Source organism: Protopterus annectens, chromosome 1.part1, assembly GCF_019279795.1.
Source record: "Protopterus annectens isolate FY-2018-M chromosome 1.part1, PAN1.0, whole genome shotgun sequence".
NCBI lineage: Eukaryota > Metazoa > Chordata > Ceratodontiformes > Protopteridae > Protopterus > Protopterus annectens.
This window is the reverse complement of record NC_056726.1, coordinates 1,833,223,642-1,833,248,718: the sequence shown is the minus strand read 5'-3', so window position 1 is coordinate 1,833,248,718 and position 25,077 is coordinate 1,833,223,642. Positions and strand designations below refer to the sequence as shown.

Here is a 25,077-nt window from a genome sequence, read left to right as displayed (position 1 = left end):
AGGTCCTCACATTTCAAACAAATGTTCATATCTCTGGAGCCATAGAGGTTATGAAAGCAGTATAAATGGCAAACTTCAACACAAACTATTTTATATTGGCAGTATTCTTCAGGTTCTATGTCTTAACTTTATAAGTGACAATAAATAACCATTATACTTGTAATCTGTTGTAAACAACTTAGAATATCTTAGCAACCACTCAATTTACACACATACTGTCAGCAGCAATTTATTCATCTAGCAGAGAGTTTTCATATGAGCTAAGGTGTGTTTGTATTATTTGGTTGTTGAGATATTTATAAAAATGAGAAAATTATATCTATAGTAATTAATAACATAAAAACAACAGTTAGTATCTATTTACCTGCATTAGGCAGAGGTCAAATATCAATGCAGTTGAGTTTGCCATTGTGGAAGCTTTAAGATGAAATCTTTTAAAACCTTGTACATAGCATGGTTTTGGAATTACCGATGTAAATATGAACAAGCAATATTTAACACCTACAGGCGTCAGTAGGAGTTAACCACATGCACCTGGAAGCGTTACTAGAATGTAACGAGTTAATGATATGGATGTATGGAAGGTGACCTAAAGCTTTGGAAGCTGGCTGGCTGTTGTATCCTATGCACGGTATAACCCATATAGCTTAAGCTACTGCATCAGTGATCAATATGATGAACATCTAGAGGCAACTCATTTTGAGGAGGTTGAGAGATTCCAAAGAAAGGAGTACGAGACTTTTAAGACATTCTGTACCCTTTTCAACAACAGAATTAACTCACTTGTCTGTAGTGACTTCCCTCCAGGCCAGAACAGAAAGACAGAGTCTTTGGAATTGGTAAATCAGGATGAAGGAAAGGCAATAAAGGGGGAATAGTAGTAAGTATGCAGATTTATCTGGAAATGAAAACTTAGAACCCTTGTTATCCTCTTCTGATTTGTCCTGAAATGGGTGGCACAGTGGTGCAGCGATTAGCATATTCATCTCACAGCAAGAAGTTCCCAGTTTGACTGCGTTCACGTGGGTTTCCTCCGGGTGCTCTGGTTTCCTACATTCCAAAGACATGTGTCTGGGGCTTTTCTCCCTAGGCCTCCACTGAAAAATAGACTCTGTCCCAGTTGGACTTTCCCAGTAGACAAATGTTAAATAAATAAATAGCCCTTTTGCCTTTTTCAGGTTGCTTTTGTTCTCTTCTGATAAAAGGGCCTCTTAACTGGACCATTCCTCTGGGAAAAGAAAATCTGCTTCACATCTTGCAAAAAACCTTTCTCTTATCTTGTCAGGTCTTAAATAGATCTACAGTTGCACATCTAAACAGCAACCGTTTATCCAGAGCATCTTAAATGCAGCTGGAGTATCTCGCCACCTGAAAGGTTAAATTAAGCAGAGTTTGAACAGAATGTTTACTGTCTAACTATGGCATAGCATTGACAACTCCCCCAGATAGGGAACATAGATGAAAGGTACCTTTGCTTACCAATTCTAAATCCTATAACAGCAGGTTAACTCACTTTTTTCAAATTGCTTTTCAAACACATGCAACTCCATTCTCTCTCTCTATGAAACAATTCAGCAGTCTAAACTCATTTAAAACTTAAAGCACTGCTTGTTGAGTACAAGGTCATGCTCTTGTTAATCTTCTTGTTAAACCAACTTAGCTTAACCCAATTTAATTGTTAAAACTCACAAGCTACTAATACAAAAGGTCATACATCATGTGAATTCAACTTTCCAAAACATTCTACTCTGCTCTTTTCACAAGACATCCTTATACACATTACCATGCTTCATTCTCTTCCTCCTCTCATCTAGAACTCTCACTGTCTCTAAATTAATACTTTCTTTTCTTTTTTTCCCCTCAGTGTTTTCTACTTACTTTTACTTTATTTTCTTTCCTTTGTCACTCACCATACTCGGTTTCCTACTGTCAGCCTCCCAACCTGCATTTCAGCTGTTTTCCAATAGTTTACATACTGTAGAGTACTCCTTTTTTTCACACTACATTATACACTCATTTTTCCTTGCAACTAAATATAATTTTAGCTCCTTTATTTCAGTCTTATCTCACCACAGAATTCTATCACATTGCACTGTTGTTTTAAAAATGCACTGCAAGGCATACATCTTTCTTTTTTCTTTTGCACTTTGTACCGTTGCCTTTCATTACTCTATCAGAACAGGGGGAATAGCAAGAGGGTTTAGGACTACCATGCCCAAAAGAGCATAATTATCTGTGTTGAGAATCAGTGATCTTGGTGCCTTCCCATTTGAAGTCAGGGGATGGGTAGGTCTGCCATAATGGATAAGGTCTTCACCTCACAGAACCAAGGTACAGCCTTTGATTCTGATGTCAGGTTGCTGCCAAAGCTTGAAATGGCCCTTCTAGGCAGTTTCCTTAGTACTCAGCTATGAAATTTTGCATCATTCTGACTGCATCTCTTGAAAGAGCACCTGCAGGGGAGAGTCATGAAAAAAGGCATCTTCACCACAAGTTAAAGCCAAGGGGACTGATATGTGTGAAAGCCAAGGGGATTGATGTGTAAAGACCAAGAGAATCCTCATCTGAATACTGATCTTCCCCCTCAGAGGAAGATTCCCCTAATTTCTAAGTGAGGTAGGAGGAGGAGGTACAGCAGCAGGTGCAGCTTGAAAACACTGAGGCAGCTTCAAAGACATAAGGGCTTTAAAGAACTCCTAAATAAAGTCTTGACATTCTTTTTGCAGATTTCTCCCTAAAGGAAGGGGCGATGCTTAGTTTGCTTTTTCTTTGTTGGAGCATTTGGCTAAAAAGCAGAGGATCTGAGCTCTGATGGACTTCCATTACAGAACTGGGTATTTCCTCTTCAACTAAAATCTGAGGAATATCCCCCACTTACAGATAACTAGTCTTGGTTTCCCCTTCCCATCTGCATCAAACAACAGATCAGCCACAGCGAACAGCAGATAAAAGAAATGCAGTGGAGAAACAGGTTCATATATAGCACCTTCCCTACCTCTAGAATAGACTCTCTCTGCCAATTAAGTGCCATGTGATACATTATCTTCCTTCAAACAGGAACTGGATGATTGGATAGGAATTCAAAATTCAGTCCTGGCTTGACTGGCCTAGATCCCCTCAAAAAAGGAGATAAGGAGATATGATCTAGGGTGGGTACTGGCAAGGTGAAAACGTTCATAAAAATTAGATGCCTTGCACTTAAATAGCTCTTAAGCCACCACTTGAAAATGGACACTTACCAGGTTAACAAAAAAATCTTAAAAACTAAAGCAGAAACACACTGGTAACGTGCTTTGACCGCAGTAGCCAATGGTGACTGGCCATCTGGCAAACCTGATAGCTTCTTGGGTTTGGGTGACCAGTGCCTAGGAGATGTGAAGGTCTCAAGTCACAGGTGAGCAAATATAACCTCAATCGGGTTCCTAAGGAAATCCTCCCTATCAATAACCAAGTAGATGCAGTCCTCATTTGAGGTCACCAGTACTTGGATGTCAGAAGTCGTAGCCGGCTCAGTGACTTCAGACCCAGTAGATATTAATCTGGTGTCAGACTGAGGTAGGGGCCTGAGGCATGCTGACCTCTGGAGGGGTTGTACCAGAGTAAAAAAAAGGTACCCAATGGAGTACTTAACTGAGGCATCTGGAACCTCTGGTAATTCTAGCAGACTAGACTGATGACACACAGAAACACAGTGTAGAGCATCGGACTACATGGCAAGAAAAAAATTGAAAATGGTGCTGGACACTGATCCCCATTTATACCCCAATGTTCAGATGCTGGTCCACACTGATGATCTCTGACTGGGGGATGGTGAAAAGACTCTGGTATTCAGGAAATCCTCAGACTTCTGCACATCTGGAAGACCCGAGAATTGATACTGCCAAAAGTACAGTTGTGTACCTACCATAACTGTAGATGTTAGAGTGTATTCACTGTTGCAGTCATTATTCTTGGGTTATCCTGCTGGCAGGCTACCCACAGTCGGCCAGAATTCCAAAGTCTAGGTCCGGCGTCGGTTGCTGTCGCCTCTTCCCTGACGTCAGTGCACCAGGGGTATAAAAGATGCAGCCGATGCCATTTTCTTCAGTTTTTCTTGCCCCAGATGTCAGGTGCCCCAAATAGGTAGGCTGAAAAATATATCAATAAGAAATGCATACACAAAAATAAAATTTCCTTCATCTACAAGCAAATACACCAAAAAGGTTGTATAGGATAGAGAAGTGCAGATAAGTCCCAGCAAAGAGAAGGGGGATGGTGGGTGGGTAACCTGGACTGCAACAGTGAATACACTTGAACATCTATATTTATGGTAGGTACACAACTGTACTACGTTCATCGTGTTTCACTGTTGCAGTCATTACTCTTGGGTTGAATCCCAAAGCTGAAGAAAGGTGGCTGGGCTAAATAGGATTAGGAGAGGCTATGAGGCCCTGCAGAACTGCAGTGGCAAAGCCTGCTCTGGACTTAGAGAGGCAAGTGGTAGTGCTTTGTAAAGGTGTGCACTGAACTCCAAGTTGCAGCCTCTAAGATTTCTTTGGTTGGTACTCCTCTGAGGAAGGCTGCTGAAGTGGCTGCTGCTCTGGTGGAATGAGGCCTAATGCCCTTAGGCACTGATTTGCCATGTTGAGAATAGCAGAAATGGATGCAATGGCCTATCCATTTAGAAATGGTCTGTTTTGAGATAGCCTTTCCTTGTGATCCTGCAGCATATGACACTAAAAGTTGCTAAGTCGTTCTGAAAGCTTTAGTTCTGTCCAAGTAGAAGCGTAACTGCCTGTGCATGTCCAAAGAATGCAGAATTTTCTCACCCTTGTTCTGTGGATTTGGGTAAAAGGTAGGCAAGTGAATGGTTTGATTGAGGGCTACACTGGACACCACCTTAGAAATAAATGTAGGGTTTGTCCTCAAAGAAACACGGTCTGGATGAAAAATGATGAAAGGTTCCACAGCCCCGAGTGCTTGTAACTCCGAGACTCACCTTGCAGGGGTTATGGCTAGGAGCAGAGCTGTTTTCCAGGATAAGAATTTAATATCCGCTGTTGATACTGGCTCGAAAGGAGGCAGTGTGAGTTTTTTCTCTCCTTGGAGGTCTAATGTTTTTGGCCTCTCTGAGGTACTGCCTTATTAAAGGATGAGAAAAGATAGGTGGTTCCGTATTGTAATGTGCAGAAATGGCAGAGGCATGAATCTTAATTGATGAGAAAGAAAGGCCTTTGTTCAGCATCTCAGTCAGGTATTGCAAAATCTGAGGAATGTTTGGTTCAGACGTGTCAATGCCTTGTTCCTGGTTCCAAGCACAGAATCTCTTCCATTTTTCTGCATAAGATTTTCTGGTACTGGGCCTCCTGGCCTCCAAGATAACATCCATAACAGCTTTTGAAAGAGGAGTGCTCTGAATGGCTACATTATCTGCCATGCTGCCAGATTTAAGGTCCTGAGTTGGCTGTGCAGGATCGGATTGTTTTGTTGGGTCAGCAAGTGGGACGTTTGAAGCAATATCCATGCTGAATCTTGAGACAAGCTCTTTAGGATTGGGTACCAGTGCTGGCGTGGCCAGTTTGGTGCAATCAGAATCATTTTTGGCTTCTCTTGTCTGACCTTTAGGAGTACTCTGGGAAGGAGAGGTAGTGGGGGAAAAGCATATACTGTTATTTTTCCAGCTGAACGATAGGGCGTCCACTTTCCATGCTTGCTTATGGTAAACCCTTGTGCAAAATCTCTGCAATTGACGGTTGAGAGGGGAGGCAATTTAGATCTATGTCTGGGCATCCCCATTTCCTTATTATCATCCTGAAGACTTGTGGATCCAGTATCCATTCGTGGGGATCCATGAGGTTTCTGCTTAGTTTGTCTGCCAGAGTATTTGTTTTTCCTCGCAGGAATTGTGCTTGCAGGTGAACTTGAAAGGCCAAAGCTGTGTCCCATTATATCATTGCTTGTCTGCAGAAGGGGTAGGAATGAGTACCTCCCTGCTTGTTTATGTACCACATGACCGTAGTGTTGTCTGTCTTTATCAGTAATTGTCCTGGATGAAGCAAGTCCTTGAAAGCTGTCAGGGCATTTTGAACAGCTAACATCTCTTTTTGATTGATGTGAAGATACATCTGGTTTGTAGGCCATGTGCCCTGAATACATTTTCCTGCAATATGGGGCCCCCAGGCATAATCTGAAGCGTCCATTGTCATTGTCTGTCTGGCTGTGGGTAAACTGAATGGCAGACACTTGTTGTGGTGACAGGCTTCTGCCCACCATCGAAACTCCTGTTGTAGGCAGGGAATGAGTGCAATTACTGTCTCCAGGCTGTGGCAATGCTGAGTCCAAACACTTTTCAAATACCATTGTAGTTTTCTCATATGCAGTTTGGCATATGGAATTAGTAGAATGCAGGATGTCATGAAACCCAAGGCCTACAGGATTTTCCTTGCAGATAAGTGGGTTTTTGTTGCCATTTGCTTGAAGTAAGTAGTCAGTTGTTTTTGCTTGTCTGGCGTGAGATAAGCCATCTGGGCAGTTGTATTTAAGCTTGCACCCAGGAATATTATCTCTTGAGAGGGGACTAGTTTTGATTTCTTTTCATTTACTGTGTACCCCAGACCAATCAGTAATCTTTTTACAAACGCCAGATGCTTTAGAAGAGCGTCTTTGTTCTCTGCTTGAATTAGGCAGTCGTCCAAGTAGGGATATATTTGGATTCCTTTTTGTCTGCAAAACGCAATTACTGGTGCCATGCATTTTGTAAAGACCCTGGGCGCAGTAGATAAGCCAAAGGGCAGTGCAGAGAATTGGTAATGCATTGAGCCAGCTATGAATCTGAGGTATCTTCTGCAAGATTGTCTGAATGGGACATGCAGGTATGCCTCTTTTAGGTCCAAAGTTACTAGCCAAGCCCTCTTGCCCAGCATGGGCAGTAGCTGCTGTAGAGTCAACATCTTGAATTTTGGAACTTCCAGAAACATATTTAGTATAGACAGATCCAGAATTGGTCTCCAGGTTTTGTCCTTCTTGGGTACTAGGAAAAGTCTGGAGTAAAATCCTTGCCCCTGCTCATGTTGCTGTACTTGCTGAATGGCCCTCATGTCCATGAGGGCTGTAATTTGTTTTTGTGCATCTGCCCATTGATTGTGTGGCAGGGTCTGACATACCCTTTGACCTTGGTAGAGTGTGAAAATGGAACCTGCAGCCTTGGGACACTATGTTCAGAACCCATTTGTCTTGGGTAACCATTTGCCAATTTGATGAAAAAAGTGCTAGTTTTCCCCCTAAGGGGGCTGTCAAAAGAAAACGATTTGGAACTGGTAGAGGAAAGTCATTGGGACTGCTTCCTGTAAGGCTGTGATTTGTCTTCTCCGCTTTTGGAGGTAGGAGCCACCTCATTGTTTAGGCCTGCATGAGTCTTGGGGCTGAGATCTGCCTCTGGGACGCCTGTATCTGCCTCTTTGTGGTCTGTCTGAGACTGGAAAGGACCAATTTTTAGAAGGTCAGTTCCTGCTAAACCTGGGTGGCTGTACCTGTAAGAAATCCTTGACTGTCTGCATGGATTTTGCTTTATCCTCCATTTTTTCAACACTTCTTCTGCTTTAGTACCAAACAAAGTATCACGCTGTAATGGTGCATCTAATAATTTTGCTTTAACATGATCAGGCAGATTTTGTTCCTTTAACCAAGCATGCCTTCTAATAACAGAACCTGTAACTGCGGCCCTGCAAGAGGCCCCCAGTGAATCATAACCACACTGGAAAGTATGCTTTCCCACTTGTTCAGTTGCATGCAATAAATCCTGCAATTCCTTGTTCTCTGAACATTCAGTATTTGTCAACATTTTCTGTTTAAGTAGTGACATTAAATATTGCTGATATTTAAGCATATGAAATTGACAATTTAAAGCCCTTACGGCCAGGGTGGCAGAAGTGTATACTTTCCCCCCCCCCCATCTGTCTAGAGCCCTAGAATCCCTATCAGAGGGGACAGGGTTTTTTTGCAGTGGAAGCCTTAACCCCCTTGGGACCCTGAGATATAGTTTCTGGGTCAGCAGCGGGGTTTTTATATAGGAATTTATGAGAATCCGGGACCCTGCAGTATCTGTCTGGCTTAGCAGGTGCAGGGGGTAAAGAGTCAGGGGACAGTCCGGACTCTGAAAATACATCATCTACAATGTCTACACAACAGGTGGAATGGCCAGGGGTCTGTGCTGAGGAAGAAGCAGGAAGTCTGAGCCTTTTCTTAGACTCAGAATATTCTTGGCTCTCCCAGTGGAAATGCTCCCTCATAGTATGCAGTGTTTCCCCAAAATAATAGTCCTCAGGAGGAGAGGCTGAAGGAATGGATTCTTCAGCATCAGAATCCTCATAGGGAAGCATGGAGTAATCCTGTTCAGAAGAGGAATCAGAGGAAATATATACCTGATCAGAAGAATCATACTCTGTCTCTTGCCTAGGCCTCTTATCAGGAGGGGGATGGGAGTCTCTGATCAAAGTAATTAGGTCTTCGGCCATTTTGAGCATCTGATTTTTAGGCATGAAGTCTGAGTAGCAGAACGCTGTACTTGTTTCTTTGTCTTTAGAGCTGCTTTAGTCTTTGTCTTTGAAGCGGAGGATGGCTTAACATATAACTGTGTAGGTCTGAAGACACCCTCAGAAGCCGATGCCTGCTCAGCGGCTCCAGACCCATCAGAGGGATTGATTTCCGAGAGTCCAATACCTTGAGTTTCCAGAGGCCCAGTCGGCTCCACGTGGGAGTCGGTAGCAGGCGCCAGGGGCTGCAAAAGCTCCTCACTGAGAACTGGCGAACCGGCGACTGGCCTAGAAGAGGCTTCGTCGTCGGTTTTGGACCTCTGATGCCTATCCTTGCCCTTGCGTTTTTGTAAACTCCGGTTGTTGGCTGTTCCGCCGGCATTATATAATTAAATCTTCGGCCAAAGTAATGAAATGCAAAATTGAACTGACGCTTGATAGTGCGTTGGTTGAATCTAGCACAAAACAGACAGCAATGTTGTGATCAGGGCCTAGGCAAGGAATACAGTAAGAGTGAAAATCCTTATGAGGTATTTGCTTCCCACAAGAAATACAATTGTTAACTTTTTCTGACATCAGTCTGGAGCAAGAAAAAAAAGTTTCCCCAACGGGGTACTTAGCTTTAATGAAGACTTTGGTTCTGAAATTAGATTTGAAAATCTCAGGAGTCGGCCGACCGGCACTTTCAAACTGCTTTTGTTTCGGGCACCGCGCGGCAAGAAAGACTGAAGAAAATGGAGTCGGCTGCATTTTTTATACCCCTGGCGCAGACGTCAGGGAAGAGGGGACAGCAACCGACGCCGGACCTAGTCTTTGGAATTCTGGCCAACTGCGGGTAGCCTGCCAGCAGGATAACCCAAGAGTAATGACTGCAACAGTGAAACACGATGAACATCTGTGTATGATAAACATCCAACATGTTACTAATACTGTCCTTTTATCACTCCTGCCATGTTAAGCCATATAAATAATATGCACACCAATGGAAAAAAGCAGTAAGATAAGACCAGCAAGCTTGCAAGTTGCTGTTAAAGCATATTTATCAACATAATTTCAAACAGTTTTTATGTATACATTTAATTTTCCTAAGTACTTAATTTCTAGCCCATGTGGAGTTTTTCACTCCAGGCTTCCCTGAAAGTGAGCTTTGCCTCATACAGATTACCCAAATAAGCAAAAGGAAATAAATAAAATAAATGTGTATAACTATGAATAAAGGAAGCAGGGTATGATGAAAACTTAAGGATGCTGCTTTTTTGGAATACGCCAAATCCCTGAAGTGTTTTCAGAAAAAAATAAATTCCTAAATATATATAAAAGAACAAAGTAACACCATTTTAGCAGTCATGAAACTGCTCAGGGCAGTGCAAGAACATGTGTTTTCTCAGAAAGTGTAAATGACTCAATTTTTTAAGCAAAGTATAAAAATCAGTGGAGGAATTTAAGAATATGTGGGATAGCCATAAGGCAAATATTGTGTGTGTGTGTGTGTGTGTGTGTGTGTGTGTGTGTGTGTGTGTGTGTGTGTGTGTGTGTGTGTGTGTGGTTAAGATGATGCAGACTAATTGTGAACAAAGATTTGAAACCAAAATATTTATTAGGTAGGGAAATGGTTGCATTACACAGATCAATACCTTAGCCTACCTACATCTCTTGTACAAATGGTATGATAATTCTGAAACACGCATGAAAAACTGCTGCCTGAAACATAACACAGGCAACTGCTAACCTAGTAAAGCCAAACAATTTGAGATTGTTTCCATGGTAGACAGATATTTTGTCAAAACACTGCATTACTGTATTAAAAAAAAAAAAAAAAAATTTTTTTGAAAAAAGTAAATTATGGGATGGAGTGGATAGGAGTCATCCAATATCCTCCCAGGCAAGAGAGCTTTGCTCACGGAGCCTCTAAACTTAATACAATTAACTTCAAGGCTACTACATCTTGGGGTAAGGTAAACTCCAATCGCAACTACTTAAATTGGTTAAACTGCATTTCAGCCACAAGCTACTTTTCAATTACTTAGACTTCACACACGTCAGGATGCCTTCTACAGTCAAGGAAATAAAAGAACATATTACAAATTAAGAAAGTACAGTTCTGAAAACTCTTACCACAACAGTAGATGTCCTTCACTTTACCTTTGCAGTATTCTTTACTTAAGGGATGTCCTGCCAAGGGTAGCCCAACGTCAGGCAAGTATACAAAAGCCTTTCGAATTTATAGAAGGCGTTTATCACACATATGCTCCCTGCACAAGGTGTAGGGCATAAAGGTGATGTACAGATGTATATACCTCAGAACTAAAAAGTCACAGGAACAAATTGCCCCTGGGGACGAGGAGGAACATGTGCATCCAGGAGGAGAAAAAAGAAAATAATCCCTGGTCAGGGAGGCAACAGAAAAAGTGTATAGCAGAAGGGGGAGGGGAGGAGGGAGGGAGTGAATACTGCAACAGTTAAGAGGACATCTACTGTTATGGCAAGATTTTTCACAACTGTACAATGTCCTTCCATGTCACTGTTGCAGTATTCTCTACATAAGGGAGAGTACAAAAGCTCAAGAGAAAACCTGGGACGAGGAAGGAACAAAAGAGCCCACTAGAAATCCATGCAGGATGGCTTTGGCAAAACCAGCTCCTGCTCTGGAAACATCCAACTTGTAATGATTAGTGAAGGTATGGACAGAAGTCCAAGTAGCAGCCTCAGGGATGGAACTGGTGTCCAGTACTTTGAAAAAGGCACCAGAGGAAGCAAGAGCTTTGGTAGAATGAGTGTTTACAGAGGTAGAAAAGCATTTACCATGAAAGGAACAAAAAGAGATGGCCTTAGAGATCCAGGAGGATATGATTTGTTTAGAAACAACTAAATCCAAAGACCTGGAATGAAAGGAAACAAAAGGTTGCTCAAATTTGTGAATGACCTTAGTCATATTCAATTAATATCTGAGCTGTCTATGTAAATCCAGGGTGTGAAGAACCTTTTTACTAGCAGACTGAAAGGATAAAAGCCTGATTAAGAGACAACTCACTGACCACCTTGGACATAAAAAAGAAGGATTAGTACAAACAGACAACATGTCCCTATGAAAATCTAAGAAAACAGGAAGAATCATAACAGCCTGGAGTTCAGATAACTGTAGTAAGTGCCAAAAGAACAGTCTTTCATGTGCAATGTTGCAAGGAAGCTGAAGCTGCAGGCTCAAGAAGAGCTAAAGTCAAATTTTCAAGAACAAAACTGAGTTCCCAAGAAGGTGGAATAGGCTTGCTGGGAGGCCTGATATGAAGGATGCCTTTAATAAACTGTTTGAACTCAAACCTAGAGGCTACAGGAATAGCCAAGGGCAGACAAGCAGAAATAGCGGATAGGTGAGCTTTAATTTAAGAATATGCCAAACCAGAATGGAGCAATTCACAGAAATAAGAGGCATCCTCACTGAAAAGGAATCCTGGATAAGACAGAGGCACTAAATAGAAAATTTCTACTTGTACAAATATGATTTCCTGGCCTCCTACAGAACCCTAGGCACATCATTAAGAAGAGGTACTTAAAACCGATCAAAACCCTATCACCCACAGCGTCAGTTTAAGAGTAGACAAGTGAGGATGAAAATCAGACCCCTTGGCTTGTGCGAGAAGGTCCACCCACTGAGGTAACTTGTGATGAGTGCCCCTGGTTAAGTGAAGGGGATCCAATAGTGTCTGTGCCAAAAGGGTGTCACCAGCAAGATTTTGGAGGAGTCTTGCTTGATCTTGAGCAGGATCCTCAGAATTGGGGGAAGGGGAGGGAAGGTGTACAGAAACATTCCTTTCCAAGGAAAAGATAGGGCCATGTACCTTCCAAACCAGAGGGCTTGGGACTCTGGCACAGAAAATAAGTTGTCTGTTAAGAGGAGAGGCAAAAAAGATCTACATGTGGAACTCCCCACCAATGGACAACGTCCAGAAACACATCTCTGTGAAGCATCCATTCGAAAGCCTGTGTACTGGACCTGTTCAAAAAGAGTCTGCCACAATATTCTGCTCTGAAGAAATGCAGATAACTTGAAGCATCACTTGATACTGAACAGCTGGATCCCAGATCCGAACAGAGTCTGCAAAGAACATAGGATCATGTCTCCCCTTTTTTGTTTATATACCACATCACTGTGGTATTGTCTGTGAAAACACTGAGCAACCCTGGAAGAAAGAGAATGAAAAGTCTGAAGAGCTAAATGGGAGAGCTCTCACCTTCCTTGATGTTGATATTATCTGATATTATCTGAACTCTGATGGGAAGGCCATAGACCCTAGACCTTGAGGGGTACCGAAGAAGGCCCCATCCTCTGTCCAAGGCATCCAAAAAAAAAGTGTGGATAGGACTGTTGGTTGGAAAGGAAGTCCTGAGTTGACAAAATCTGTTGAATCCACCACTGAAGCTCGAGTTTGAGACATGAAAGAAAGGAACTAGGAAATCCACTGGATGGTGGTGTCAAAGTCACACTAACCTGAGAAACTCCAGTAGTTTTCTCATATGAAGCCTAGCTAGAGGCAGCATAGGAATGGTGAGGCTATGAATCCTAGAAACTTGAGAAAATCCCTGGCTGTGAATGAAGCCAGAAGAAGAGACTGAAAGAAGGTGATCAGAGAGAGGGCCTTGGATGAATGCCGGGATGCCAGCATGGGAATGGTCTGGATCCTACAACTGTGAAAAAAAGATGATCTTGAGAAGGAACCAGGACTGATTTCTGAAAATGTATGATAAACCCCAGGTTTTGTAATAGACAAATAGAAAACTGGAGGTGTTGAAGCAGAACCTATGTGGATGAAGCCTAAATGACCAAGGTCATCTAGATAAAGAAAGATAAGAATCCCTCTCATTCTGCAAAAGGCAATGACAAGGAATAAGGCATCCAGTGAAAACCCTTGGGACAAAAGGGCAAGGTAGAGAACTGAAAATGCAAGGAAAAAAAGAGAGAAATGTAAAAAGTCCTGAAAAGGGGATGGATGGGGATGTGCAGGTAGGCATCCCTGAGGTCCATGGATACGAAGAAGGCCTGGGGAAGAAGAAGAAGAAACAAGGTTTGAAGGGACAACATCTGAACGGAGGGGGTTTTAGAAAGGTGTAGAGATGAGAAAGGACCAGAATGGATCTCCAGATGCCTTCCTTCCCGGGAACCAGGAACATCCTGGAATAAAAACATTTCCCTTCCTAGACAGGGGGCACAACTTGAATGGTGCCCTAAGCCAGAAGGGCCTGAAGAAGTTCTGGAAAGAAAGGAAGAGGTTCCTGAGGAGATTGAAGGATGCCCAAAAAAAGAAGGAAGGAATTTCTACACCATGAAATATCCTTGGCAGATGGACAAAATCAAGAATCCTGAGTGACCAATAACCAACTGGGAAGGGACAGAGAAAGACAAAGGGATAAAGGAACATGGCCTGGGGGAAAGGGGAAGCAAACAGTCAGATAGAACCTGGTTTGTCTTGAAAAGGAGACTTCTGCGAAGTAGGAGTTTGAGTAGACAGCAGGTGGTATACGTCTAAAACCTTTTTTACCCTTGGGTGGCAGGTGAGACTGTCAATAAGCAAAGCCAGATTTGGACGTATAATTCCTCTGAAATGCAGGGACAGGAGAATATGTTTCAATTCCTGCAAGACCCTACCTTTGTCCTGGAGGGACTTAAGTTCAGCAGCAGCAGAGCCAAAAAGGTTCTTATTATCAAGAATGGCATACAATAATTTAGCTTTAAGGTCATAAGGTAAAGACTGAAGACAAAGCCAAGAGTAACATCTCAAAATCGAACCAAATGCAGCAGTCCCAGAAGCAGCATCAGCTGCATCATAACTACATTTAATAGAGTGACAAACCACTTCAGAGGTAGAAACCCAATAAAGAAAGAGCAGAGATCTTTCCTTCCAAAAATTAGAAAGAGCCTGAGAAGCTGGAGAATGAACCATACCTGGGTCAGAAGACTCTGATAATTAATAGCACTAAAAGCCGGGGTGGTAGCAGTATAGACCTTTTTGCCTAGAGGTTCCATGGCTTTAACATCTTTATCAGAAAGTAGTAGTTTAGCAGATGCCAAAGATTATTCAGAAAAGACAAAAGACTACAAAAGGATCAGCATAAGGACATTTGTACAAACATTTACAATCAAAAAAATCTGTCAGGTTTCTTGGTAGCTGGAGACTGAGAATCAGAGACAACAGAAGCCATTGACAAGTATTATAAAAGGGTAGCCAAGACAGGAGGAACAGCAGAAGGTTTGGGAGACTCCATTTGGAGGAGTTCATAATATCAGAAACTTGATAACAGTCCTATTTGAAATATTCCACCATGCGAGAAATAGTGTTCCCAAAAGACAGTCCTTCTAAGGGAGAATCTGGACTAAGATTCCTCTTCCTTAGACCCAAAATCCAAAGGAGAAGGAATTTGAGAAGAATATACCAAAGACTCTTCTCCAGAATCTAAGTCCTCTTCAGAGGACTCCTGCTCCCTTGGCCTCTTAAGTGGAGTAGATGACCAGGGAGGAGCAGCCGCAGAGAAACCTTGAAGAGGCTTTGGAGGACCTCTGAGTAAATCCTGCCATTCACATTGGGGATCTCAAACAGCAGGGGAAATATGTCTGGTGTTCTGTTTTTTCTTTTGTGGGGCGACTGCCCAAAAAAACCTTAGGAGGTTCGCGCCCTTACCAACATTCAACCAATATAGTAGGAATTTCCTCCCAAACCAGAATTTGTGGCATCCCCCTCGTTCCCTCAGATATAAAATCAGCCAAGGTTCCCCTTCCACATCCAAAGCATTTGTAAAGTCTCAGAGGATGTGCAAGAAGTTGGATCCATGCCAGCCTCCAATGGGGGTTGCAGCAGAAGAATCCAAAAGAAGAAGTGAAAGATTCTCTGAGCTTTCCCCAGCCTCAAGAGAGACATCCAAGGGGGAAAGGACAGCACCCAAATCAAACCAGAATTTTTTGAACTTTTTATTGGCAAGAAGCTGGCCTTCAGGTTGGAAAGACTCCGCCACAGCATCTCGTACTAACAATTTTAGATGCTGGTTCTCTAGATTAAATTTATAAAGAGGAGAGACAGCTATAGAGGGTCTTGGGGACAAATGCTTGGCAGATAGAACACTATATATGGTCATGAGAAGCACCCAAACAGAAGAGAAACTGCTCATAATGGTCTTCATGTGAAATCTGCCTCCTGCACTAGAATTTCCCTTTCTGGATGACATGTAAACTCATCAAAATAAAAACAGAAGGAGACGAGAAGAAACCCAAATGGGGCACTTATCTGAAACACTGCTCAGTATTCAGCACAGAAGGAGCATCCAAGACCTACGTTCAATGATGGCATTCAGACTGGTGGCAAAGAAGTTCCGTGGTACATCTGTACATCACCTTTATGCCCTATGCCTTGTGGGGGGAGCATATGGGTGACGTACATCTACAAATTCCAAGCAGGATATCCCTTACACAAAGAATACTGCAACAGTGACATGGAAGGACATCACTGCAAATGTAATATACCTATAATCCCCTACAAGATTTAAGTGATAAAGAAAACTGTGTGTATAGATAAGCTGCACTTTGAATAGATTTTGAAGAGATCTGAATCGAGCCAAAATCTAAAGTTGTACTGCATAAGTGAACTAGAAAAAAAAGTTTTATTAATCAAACTAAAAGTGGAAAGGAATCTGCACTTACTTGGAATTTCCCAGTTGATCCATAACTACTTTTCCACCTCTGCAGGATGGGTAGAGTTTAACAAAGAATTCATACAGCATTCCGTCATCAACTTCAGGGCTGAGGTCTCCAACAAACAGGGAGTAATCAGCACTGTAATACAGTAATAAAGTCTATTATTTAAAAATAAAACAAAAAACACAATTAAAATTTAAGAATAATATCAAGGAAGTTATGTAATGGGGAAAACAGCTGATATGGAAGCTGATATTTTACCTACAGAATCCAGCAACATTCCAGCATCCACAGACTATTACTCCTCATAAAAAAATAAGAAGAAGAATGAGCACAACTTCACTGGAACCCAACATGATCATCTTTTACAGCTAAAGGTTATCGATTTTAACAATGCTGAAAAAGAATCATATATTAAGGTACAAAGTAAAACAGAGATTAGTAACATAAAAAGCAACTGTCTCACTCAGCTTGACCATATTTCTGCAGGTCTCATATTTCACCTATACATAAATACAAGAAGTTTATTATGCATGTCAAACAAATGTGCCTGAACACTGTAACATCACCGATTTAAATATATCCTATGTAACCCTCACTTTTACCAAGATGACATTACTCTTCAGTTTGTACTGAAGCACCATGATATGGATTACTGAGAGACTGGAAAGTGAAAGTACGGCTGTGTAAGAAAACTTACCATAACTGCAGATGTTCTACTGCATCACTGTTGCAGTAGTCTAGGTATGTGGGTTTACCCCACTAGCACCAGCCAGCTTCCAAAAGCTTTGGGCACCTTTCAGGCACTCTTCCTGCCAGGAACATGTGGAATCTTCAGTGTAGAGACCAACATATGTGTGCTACAAAACAAAGCCTACCCTTAACTATATGCAAAAGAGTGAAAGGAACCACACCCTGGTATCATATCAGGAAGAAGGGAGCCTGAAGAGAGGGGCAGCTGCTACAATGGTGAATCATTAAAACATAGATTGCTTTGGTAAGTTCACCAACACAAGACTAGCACACGTTCTAGTCAAAGTAGCCTAAACTATGTGGCTAGATAATTATAGCTTATAGGTATAATAAAATAAGGAGGTGGCCAATAATTAAAACACCAAAAGCCCTTGGAGAATGGTCCTAACAAACCCAGTTCTGGACCTGGAAAACTAATCCAATTAAAAATGTTTTGTAAAGGTATGTATTGAGGGCCAAGCTGCTGTCTCTAGAACAGATTTAGAGTCCATTACTTTACAGAAAACCACAGAAGAAACCAATGCTCTTGTTGAACAAGATGGAACTTCCTGGAAGTGGCTTGTTGTGGGTTGAGTGGCTTGTTGTGGGTTGAGTAACTAAGTAAAAGCACAAGACAACAATGAAAAAAATAGTTAATTTGGACACTGGTTACCCTTTCATAGGTTCATAAAAGGTTACTTGGCTAGCGGACCTAGAGCCTCTCCCCATCTGTTCTTTTTTGGGTAGTTAGCAGAACGAATTTAAGAATGGAGTGGGTCTGTGATCAACACTGGCTACCCTGTCCATGAGGGAAATGGGTGCCACCCCAGGAGTGAATTTGCAGTCTCCCATCCAATTATTTAGGTTGCATTTGAAAAAGGTCAGTGAGAAGCTCTGTTTTACATGAATAGGAAGTCTATTCCAGAGAAGCAGTAGTCTCTGGAAGACATATTTGTCTCTCCAGCATTATCTATTAATGTCACAGGCTAAGTTGAGATCCCTACAGTGAGCGATTCTCGAGCCATTTGACTTGCAGATGTGCAGCATTTCCATTATGGCAGGGTTGGAGATTGCTTTACAGGCCAGGGACAAGTCACCTCTCAGCAGCCTATAAGACACAGAGTAAAGTGACAGTGCTTTCAGCCTGTTCACGTAGATCATAGCTTGTAGTCCCTATATTTTCTTAGCGAGAAACCTCAAAGGTCTCTCCAGTTGCTGCAGGTGTCTAGTGAAGTACATGCAAAAGGGTGCATTACACTCTTAGTGGTCTAAGGAGAGTCGAGTACAGTGGAGTTGTAACATCCCTTGACCTGGATGCTATGCCCTTGCTCATGAGGTGCACTATGTAGAAGGCTTTCCTTACTACAGTGGAAACTTGATGTCAAAGTTCAGATTGCTATCAATCTGTGTTCGCAAGTCTCATACCACTGGGTTAGAAACCCAGGAGGTGCTGTCAATACATTAATTTGTAGGGAATTCCTTTTTGCCAAAGGAAATAATAATGTATTTTTTTTGCTATCAGTTTTAGATCATGGCTTTGGCACCAATCATTTGTTTGTGTTAGCCCTTCTTGTTATATGTTGACATCGTTGAGGGACTCCAATTGATCCCAGTTTGCAATCAGCAAACTTGGTGAGCCAAAGGCAGTATACTTTGGCCTGGACGTCTGAGAAATAGATGACAAATAGTAAGGAGCCCAGTACAGACCCCTGTGATTCTCTACTGGTGGAGGTGGAGTTCCCAGTTTTGACAGTGTGTGTTCTGTCAGTGAACCAAATCGCTGCCCATGTAGCAATGTAAGGGTTAATACCTATCTGTAAAAGTTTTTCAATGATGTCAGAGTAGGGAATTGTGTCAAACGCCTTGGAAAGGTCAAGATAGGCTGTGCGCACAGTCTTGCACTCATCCATGGTATTGGTGACATTCTCAAAGAAGTCTACGAGGTTTAATAAGCATGATCTACCCTTAAAGTCAAACTGGGTTGGGTCCAGCATTTGGAGGTTGCCTATGTCCTTGTTGATAAGGTCCACGATAATTCTTTCCATGACCTACGAGATGAGGCTGGTTAGACTTATGGGTCTGTAGTTCTCAGGATCACTTTCCTCTTGCCATCATATGAGACAAAGAGCTGGTCAGCTTTCTTGAAAGGCTGAGTTTCTTCTAGGCAGTATCTGAGCTGCTTGGGCACATTCAGAGATTAAAGAATCCCTTCTCCCTTGTTATTAGGTTCAGGAAAGAAAACTGGAAGGTTAATGGTTTGGCTTAAAGTAAACTCAAACTACTTTAGGCACGAAAGTAGAATTTCTTCTCAAAGAAACCCTTACCTTGTGAAAAAATAATGTAGGGTTGACTCAACATACAGTGGATATAAAAAGTGTACACATATAAAAATGAGACCACAATAAATCATTTCAAAACTTTTCCCACCTCTAATGTGATCTATAACCTGTACAATTCAATTGAAAAACAAACAAATCTGAAAAAATAAAAAACGTACAACAAGCTGGTTGTGTAAGTATGCACACCCTTAAACTAATACTTTGTTGAAGCACCTTTTGATTTAATTACAGCATTCAGTCTTCTTGGGTACACACCTGCCATCAACTAAAAAGAGACTGATTAACCCCAAATAAAGTTCAGCTGTCCTAGTAGGATTTTCCTGACATTTACTCAGTTGCCTATTACAGAAAAAGTCATGGTTTGCGAACAGTATACAAAGCATCAAAGGGATCTCATTGTTGAAAGATGTCAGTCAGTAGAAGGGTACAAAATTTTTTTACATCATTGGATATACCATGGAACACAGTGAAGACAGTCATCAAAAAGTGGAGAAAATATGGGACAACAGTGACATTGCAACGAACTGGACGTCCCTCCGAAATTGATGAAAAGACTAGACGAAAACTGGTCAGGGAAGCTGCCAAGAGACCTACAGCAACACTGAAGGAGTTGCAAGAATTTCTGGCCAGTACTGGATGTATACTACATGTGACAGCAATTTCTCATGATCTCCATATGTCTGGACTATGGGGTAGGGTTGCAAGATGGAAGCCTTTTCTTACACAGAAAAACATCCAGGCCTAGCTAACATTTGGAAAACAATACATCAAGTCTCCCAAAAGCATATGGGAAAATATGTTATGGTCTGATGAGACCAAGGGTAAACATTTTGGCCACAATTCCAAAAGGTACGTTTGGCGCAAAAACACTTCGCATCACCAAAAGAACACTATCCCCACGGTGAAGCATGGTGGTGGCAGTATCATGCTTTGGTATTGCTTTTCTTCAGCTGGGACTGGGGCTTTAGTCAAGGTGGAGGGAATTATGAACAGTTCCAAATACCAGTCACCTTTGGCCCAAAACCTTCAGATGTCTGCTAGAAAGCTGAATATGAAGTGGAATTTCACCTTTCAACATGACAACGACCCCAAGCATACACCCAAATCAACAAAATAATGGCTTCATCAGAAGAAAATTTAAATTTTGGAAAGGCCCAGCCACAGCCCAGACCTAAATCCAATAGAAAATCTGTGGGGTGGCCTGAAGAAGGCTGTGCACAAGAGATGCCCTCGCAATCTGACAGACTTGGAGCGCTTTTGCAAGGAAGAGTGGGCAAATATTGCCAAGTCAAGATGTGCCATGCTGATAGACTCCTAGCCAAGAAGACTGAATGCTGTAATTAAATGAAAAGGTGCTTCAACAAAGTATCAGTTTAAGGGTGTGCACACTTACACAACCAGCTTATTGTACGTTTATTTTTTATATTTTTCCCCTAACAGATTTGTTTTTCAACTGAACTGTACAGGTTATAGGTTACATTAAAGGTGGGAAAAATTTTGAAATTACTTATTGTGGTCTCATTTTTTATATCACAAAAACCTGGTATTTTACCAGGGATGTGTACACTTTTTACATCCACTGTAAGCGATTACAACTTAAACTCCTAGAAGATGTCAAAGTAATGAGTAAAACTGTCTTCCACGTTAATCAGCGCAATGAGCCGGTTCAAACTGCTTAACCTTTTCAAGGAGAAGCCACCCGTTTCCAAGATGGGTGGATATGCAAGACCCCCTTCAAAAACTGTTTTACTTGAGATCTATGAGCAGATAAGCTGAAATGACTAACAGAAGGGTATGGCAAATCACTGGACAGTAACTCACGCAAATAAATCAAGAACTATAGGTATCCAAGGCCAGCCCAGGATCTTAGCTGTTAGACTGACAACTAGAATTTTTTTCCACTGACCCATATATGACTTCCTAGTAGCAGGTTTTCTTGCATCCATAAGTACATGCTGCATGTCCTCAGAAAAAAAAGGTGCCTAAAAGGTAGCAAAACTGTATCAGTCAGGCAGGCAGTTAGTGTAAACATTTTCATATCGGGGTGTATCAAACTCTGTCTTCTATGAGTAAATCTGGTCTGTGGGAAAGCTTGTGGTAACTGTTCTTGGCCAAAGTGAAAAAGGATAACCACTATTCCCTTGGCCAAAAGGGATCACCACTACAATTTTTATAGATCCTTTATGGATTTTTAGTAGAAATCTGGTAACCAGTGGAAATGCATACAGGCACATTCCTGACCAAGGGAAATAAAAAGGCATTTGTCTTCCAGGACTGCCTGCAAGGAGTCTTCGAGGCAAAAAGATCTACTCAAAGTGTTCTCCACAGGTGAAACAATTCTTAGTAGATCACAGGATGAAGTTTCCATGTGTGTGGGGTCCATTCTGGTCCTATTGAAGAGAAGTCATGGAAACCAGAGATGATTCAAGATCTTTAAAGCACTGACAGCAGTCAACATCTCCATGATATTTATGTGCTTCTGTCTGTCTACAGGGTCCCACAGAGCTTGTACTTTTACCCCTTTTATAACTGCTCCCACCCCAAAATTGAAGAGTTTGTGGTGACTGACTGGAGTTGAGCTGGAAGGGAGAATGGAGGAGTGGATTGCAAGCTATTTGGTCTGCCCACTATTCAATCTCCCTCTTCACAAATCCCAGAACTGAAATCTAAAAAGTCAAAGGGTACAGAAGCAAGATCCAGGCTGATCTGAGGCACCACTGTATTTTCCTTGTGTGTAGTCTGGCATAGGGTAGCATGATAACCCTTAATACCATGTACCCCTCAATTCTTAGACACTGCTGCAAATGCTTGGTTTAGGCTGAATGGAAAAACCATTGGACAACTTCTACTCTGTAGGTAGAAAAGATTTTCATTCGATCAAATTAAACATCCCAAAAATACCATTTTATGTGAAAGGATGAGAAAAGACTTGCCAGTTGATCTGAAATCCCAGACTGAGTTGAAGTTCCTGGATACTTTTTACAGACTCCTGACAGCATGACAGAGTCTGCAAAGATTAGACAATTGTCCAATTATGGGAAAATGTGCATGCCCTGAGTCTGCATTGAGCTATGGCTGGAGACAGGCATTTTGCAAATACCTTAGGTGCAGAGGAGAGTCCATTGAGTAAAGCACACAATTGATAATGTAAGTCAGACACAGCAAATCTATAATGCAAGTCAGACACAGCAAATCTTTTGAAATGTCTGAACTGTTTCGCAATAGGAATGTGGTAATAGGAATTATTTAGGTTTAGCTTTACTATGAAAGCTAGTGATGGGATCAAGGTGCAAGATTCTGAAATTATAACATCTTGTGAAGATATGTAAAGGCTGCCAGTCTAGCTAGATATAATTTTGTAAATAATTGTCATTTGTAAATACTAATGGAAGCCACAGGCTTTTTCTCTTAAATGTGAAAATACGGTATTGGATGTTGAACTGAAAAAAATGTAACAACAGTGCACTCTGCTGTAGGAAAGCTGGTAAGTGAAGCACTGTGAACTTATTTGATCCAAAACTTGGAGCCAAGATGTCTAGAGGGAGGCATTCTATCTATTGTTTTGTGGCCAGAGTTAATGGCTAGAATTTACATGTATAATGTATTTTATTGCTGTCACTTCCTGGCCAGCTGCAAAATCAAAAGGGCTATTAACCTCCGAGTTTCTGTTAGCCTGGGAACCAGAAATAAATGATGTAACCTGAAATGAATCAGTGGTACTGTGCTATTAATTTAAGTACAGAAAGAATGAGAACATTTAGCATTTGTCTTGAGAACATCCAACTCACCAGCAGTCTGCCTGTGTTCTATATGTATGTTTATTTTGAATTGTGTTTTCTCTTAGATATAGCTAGGAACTAGGAAGATTAGATTAGTTTTTTTCTGTATTGATGTCAGAACTTTTCTACTGTATTACTTTAAGTATTTCTCTGTGATTTCTGAACTCTTGACTAGCACTGTGTAGTAAGAAGTATTGTCTTCTGTTTTTATTATTTATTATTACATATTTTTAAATCTTTCAACTGTGGCCGTTTTGTGTAGACATAACTTAAGCTCTAAGACTTCATTGCATGTAGTTAGTGATATTGTACAAGGCCACTAATAGCCTTGCTGTTGTCACACTTACCATTTGGATAATAATATTGCACAAGTATAATTGGACACCCTTTCATAAGGGCCTTTTAGTAGCGATAGATATTAGTGGGTGGTGGCAAGTGGTACTCCCGTATAGTCTGGGTAAAAGGGGCACAGCTGGAGAACCCGTGTCAGCCTTCCCCAGAAGTGTCTGTGTGGTTGTACATAACTCATCTCAAAGTGTGTGTGTGTCGGCTACTTGGGCAGGGACACGAAGTATTTGTTGGACAGAGAGGGTGCTGGAGGCTTTAGCTTGCCCACTAGGCTGACATCTAGACCCTATAGCTGTGCCAGTGGGGAGTCTTATTGGGGACCTGAAGAAAAAGGGAGAAACCAGCTCCACACTGACTCTGTGCGCTCTTAAGGGAAACTGTACTGTGTGTGTGTGTATTTATTATCCTTTCCCTATATAAAAGCCCCTCACTGGGGTTAGTGGTGAGAATTGAGGCTCCTTGATTGTTCGGCCAGTGGACGGGCGTCACACTCATAACCAAACTGTCTGGGAATATCCAATGCCAAAAGGCCAGCTGAAGTCTGAGGGAGATTGAGAGAAGGTCAGAACAGGGGGACACAGTCATACTGACTGGGAAGGTTTTGAGAAAGAAGCCAAGCATGTCTTCGCAAAAGTGATCCCAAAACACCCACTCTGGAAAAGAGTCAAGAGGCATTAGCAAAGTCGTCCACCAACAGCCGAGACAATGAAGGAGCTCTGAACACACACACACACACACACACACACACACACACACACACACACACACACACACACACACACACACACACACAAAATTCCTTATAAGGTTTGTACTTCATGTACACTGAGGAAGGCAATACCAAGGAGACCAATTGCAGTTCCATTGGTAAGGAAGATCTGAAAACAGAAAGCATAGCCTAAAACAGCTGGCAGGTATGCAAGTGAAGAGAACTAGGCATTCAGAAATAAAAGTGTTACATTGACAGTACCTTACAAGCACAATATTCACTCTCAAAAACTCTAAACAATAATCTAAATAAGGTTTTTAGTTGTAAATTAATCTGCTTCAGCTTCCTCACAAAATGTTCACACAAATACACACACACACACACACACACACACACACACACACACACACACACACACACACACACACACACACACACACACACACAAAATTACTGACAAAATAATCTAAGTTTTCCACATAAAATCAATTTTAGAAGAAAGGTTTTCCACACCAGGGTCTTATCTGCTTGGCTTGAAGACTGCAGCTAACTGTTAAATGGATCCCCAAAGGAGGACTTGCTTCAATAACAAAAAAGGTCCGAAGCCATTTATTCCTCTCCTGCCTTTTATAGGGAGCACATGGAAGGACCCCAAAGCTTTTGGAAGCCGGCCAAAGCAAGATGGGTAAACCCACATAGCTTTAGGCATGACGATTCATTTAAGAACATCTGATGAAACAAAAATTAATGTATTCATTGGCTACCTGCTATGCAAAGTCAAGATCTAAAGTTCTAAAATGGAGGGGAAGCTTTCTTTCTTTCAGGGACCCAGAATTCACTATTTTTTTAATGTGGGAATAGTGGCTGAAGGCTCATTCCAAGAAGGCATGATGGAATTGTGAGGTTGTACTTACTGCTAGTTCAGTATTTTTATTTTTTTTTTTTTTTAATACATTGCTTCAGTATCTGATTTTACTGAAAC

General features: G+C 41.6%; 1 protein-coding gene across 1 annotated transcript in view; it reads right to left on the bottom strand.

Annotated features, from left to right (window-relative positions):
- Positions 1 to 25,077, bottom strand: part of LOC122812639 (tRNA selenocysteine 1 associated protein 1) — a 633,267-nt gene that overhangs the window by 449,473 nt on the left and 158,717 nt on the right. Inside the window, exon 5 of the mRNA XM_044084823.1 lies at positions 16,195 to 16,326. Within this exon, the coding sequence (XP_043940758.1) occupies positions 16,195 to 16,326 (132 nt within the window). The remainder of the gene's footprint in view (positions 1 to 16,194; positions 16,327 to 25,077) is intronic.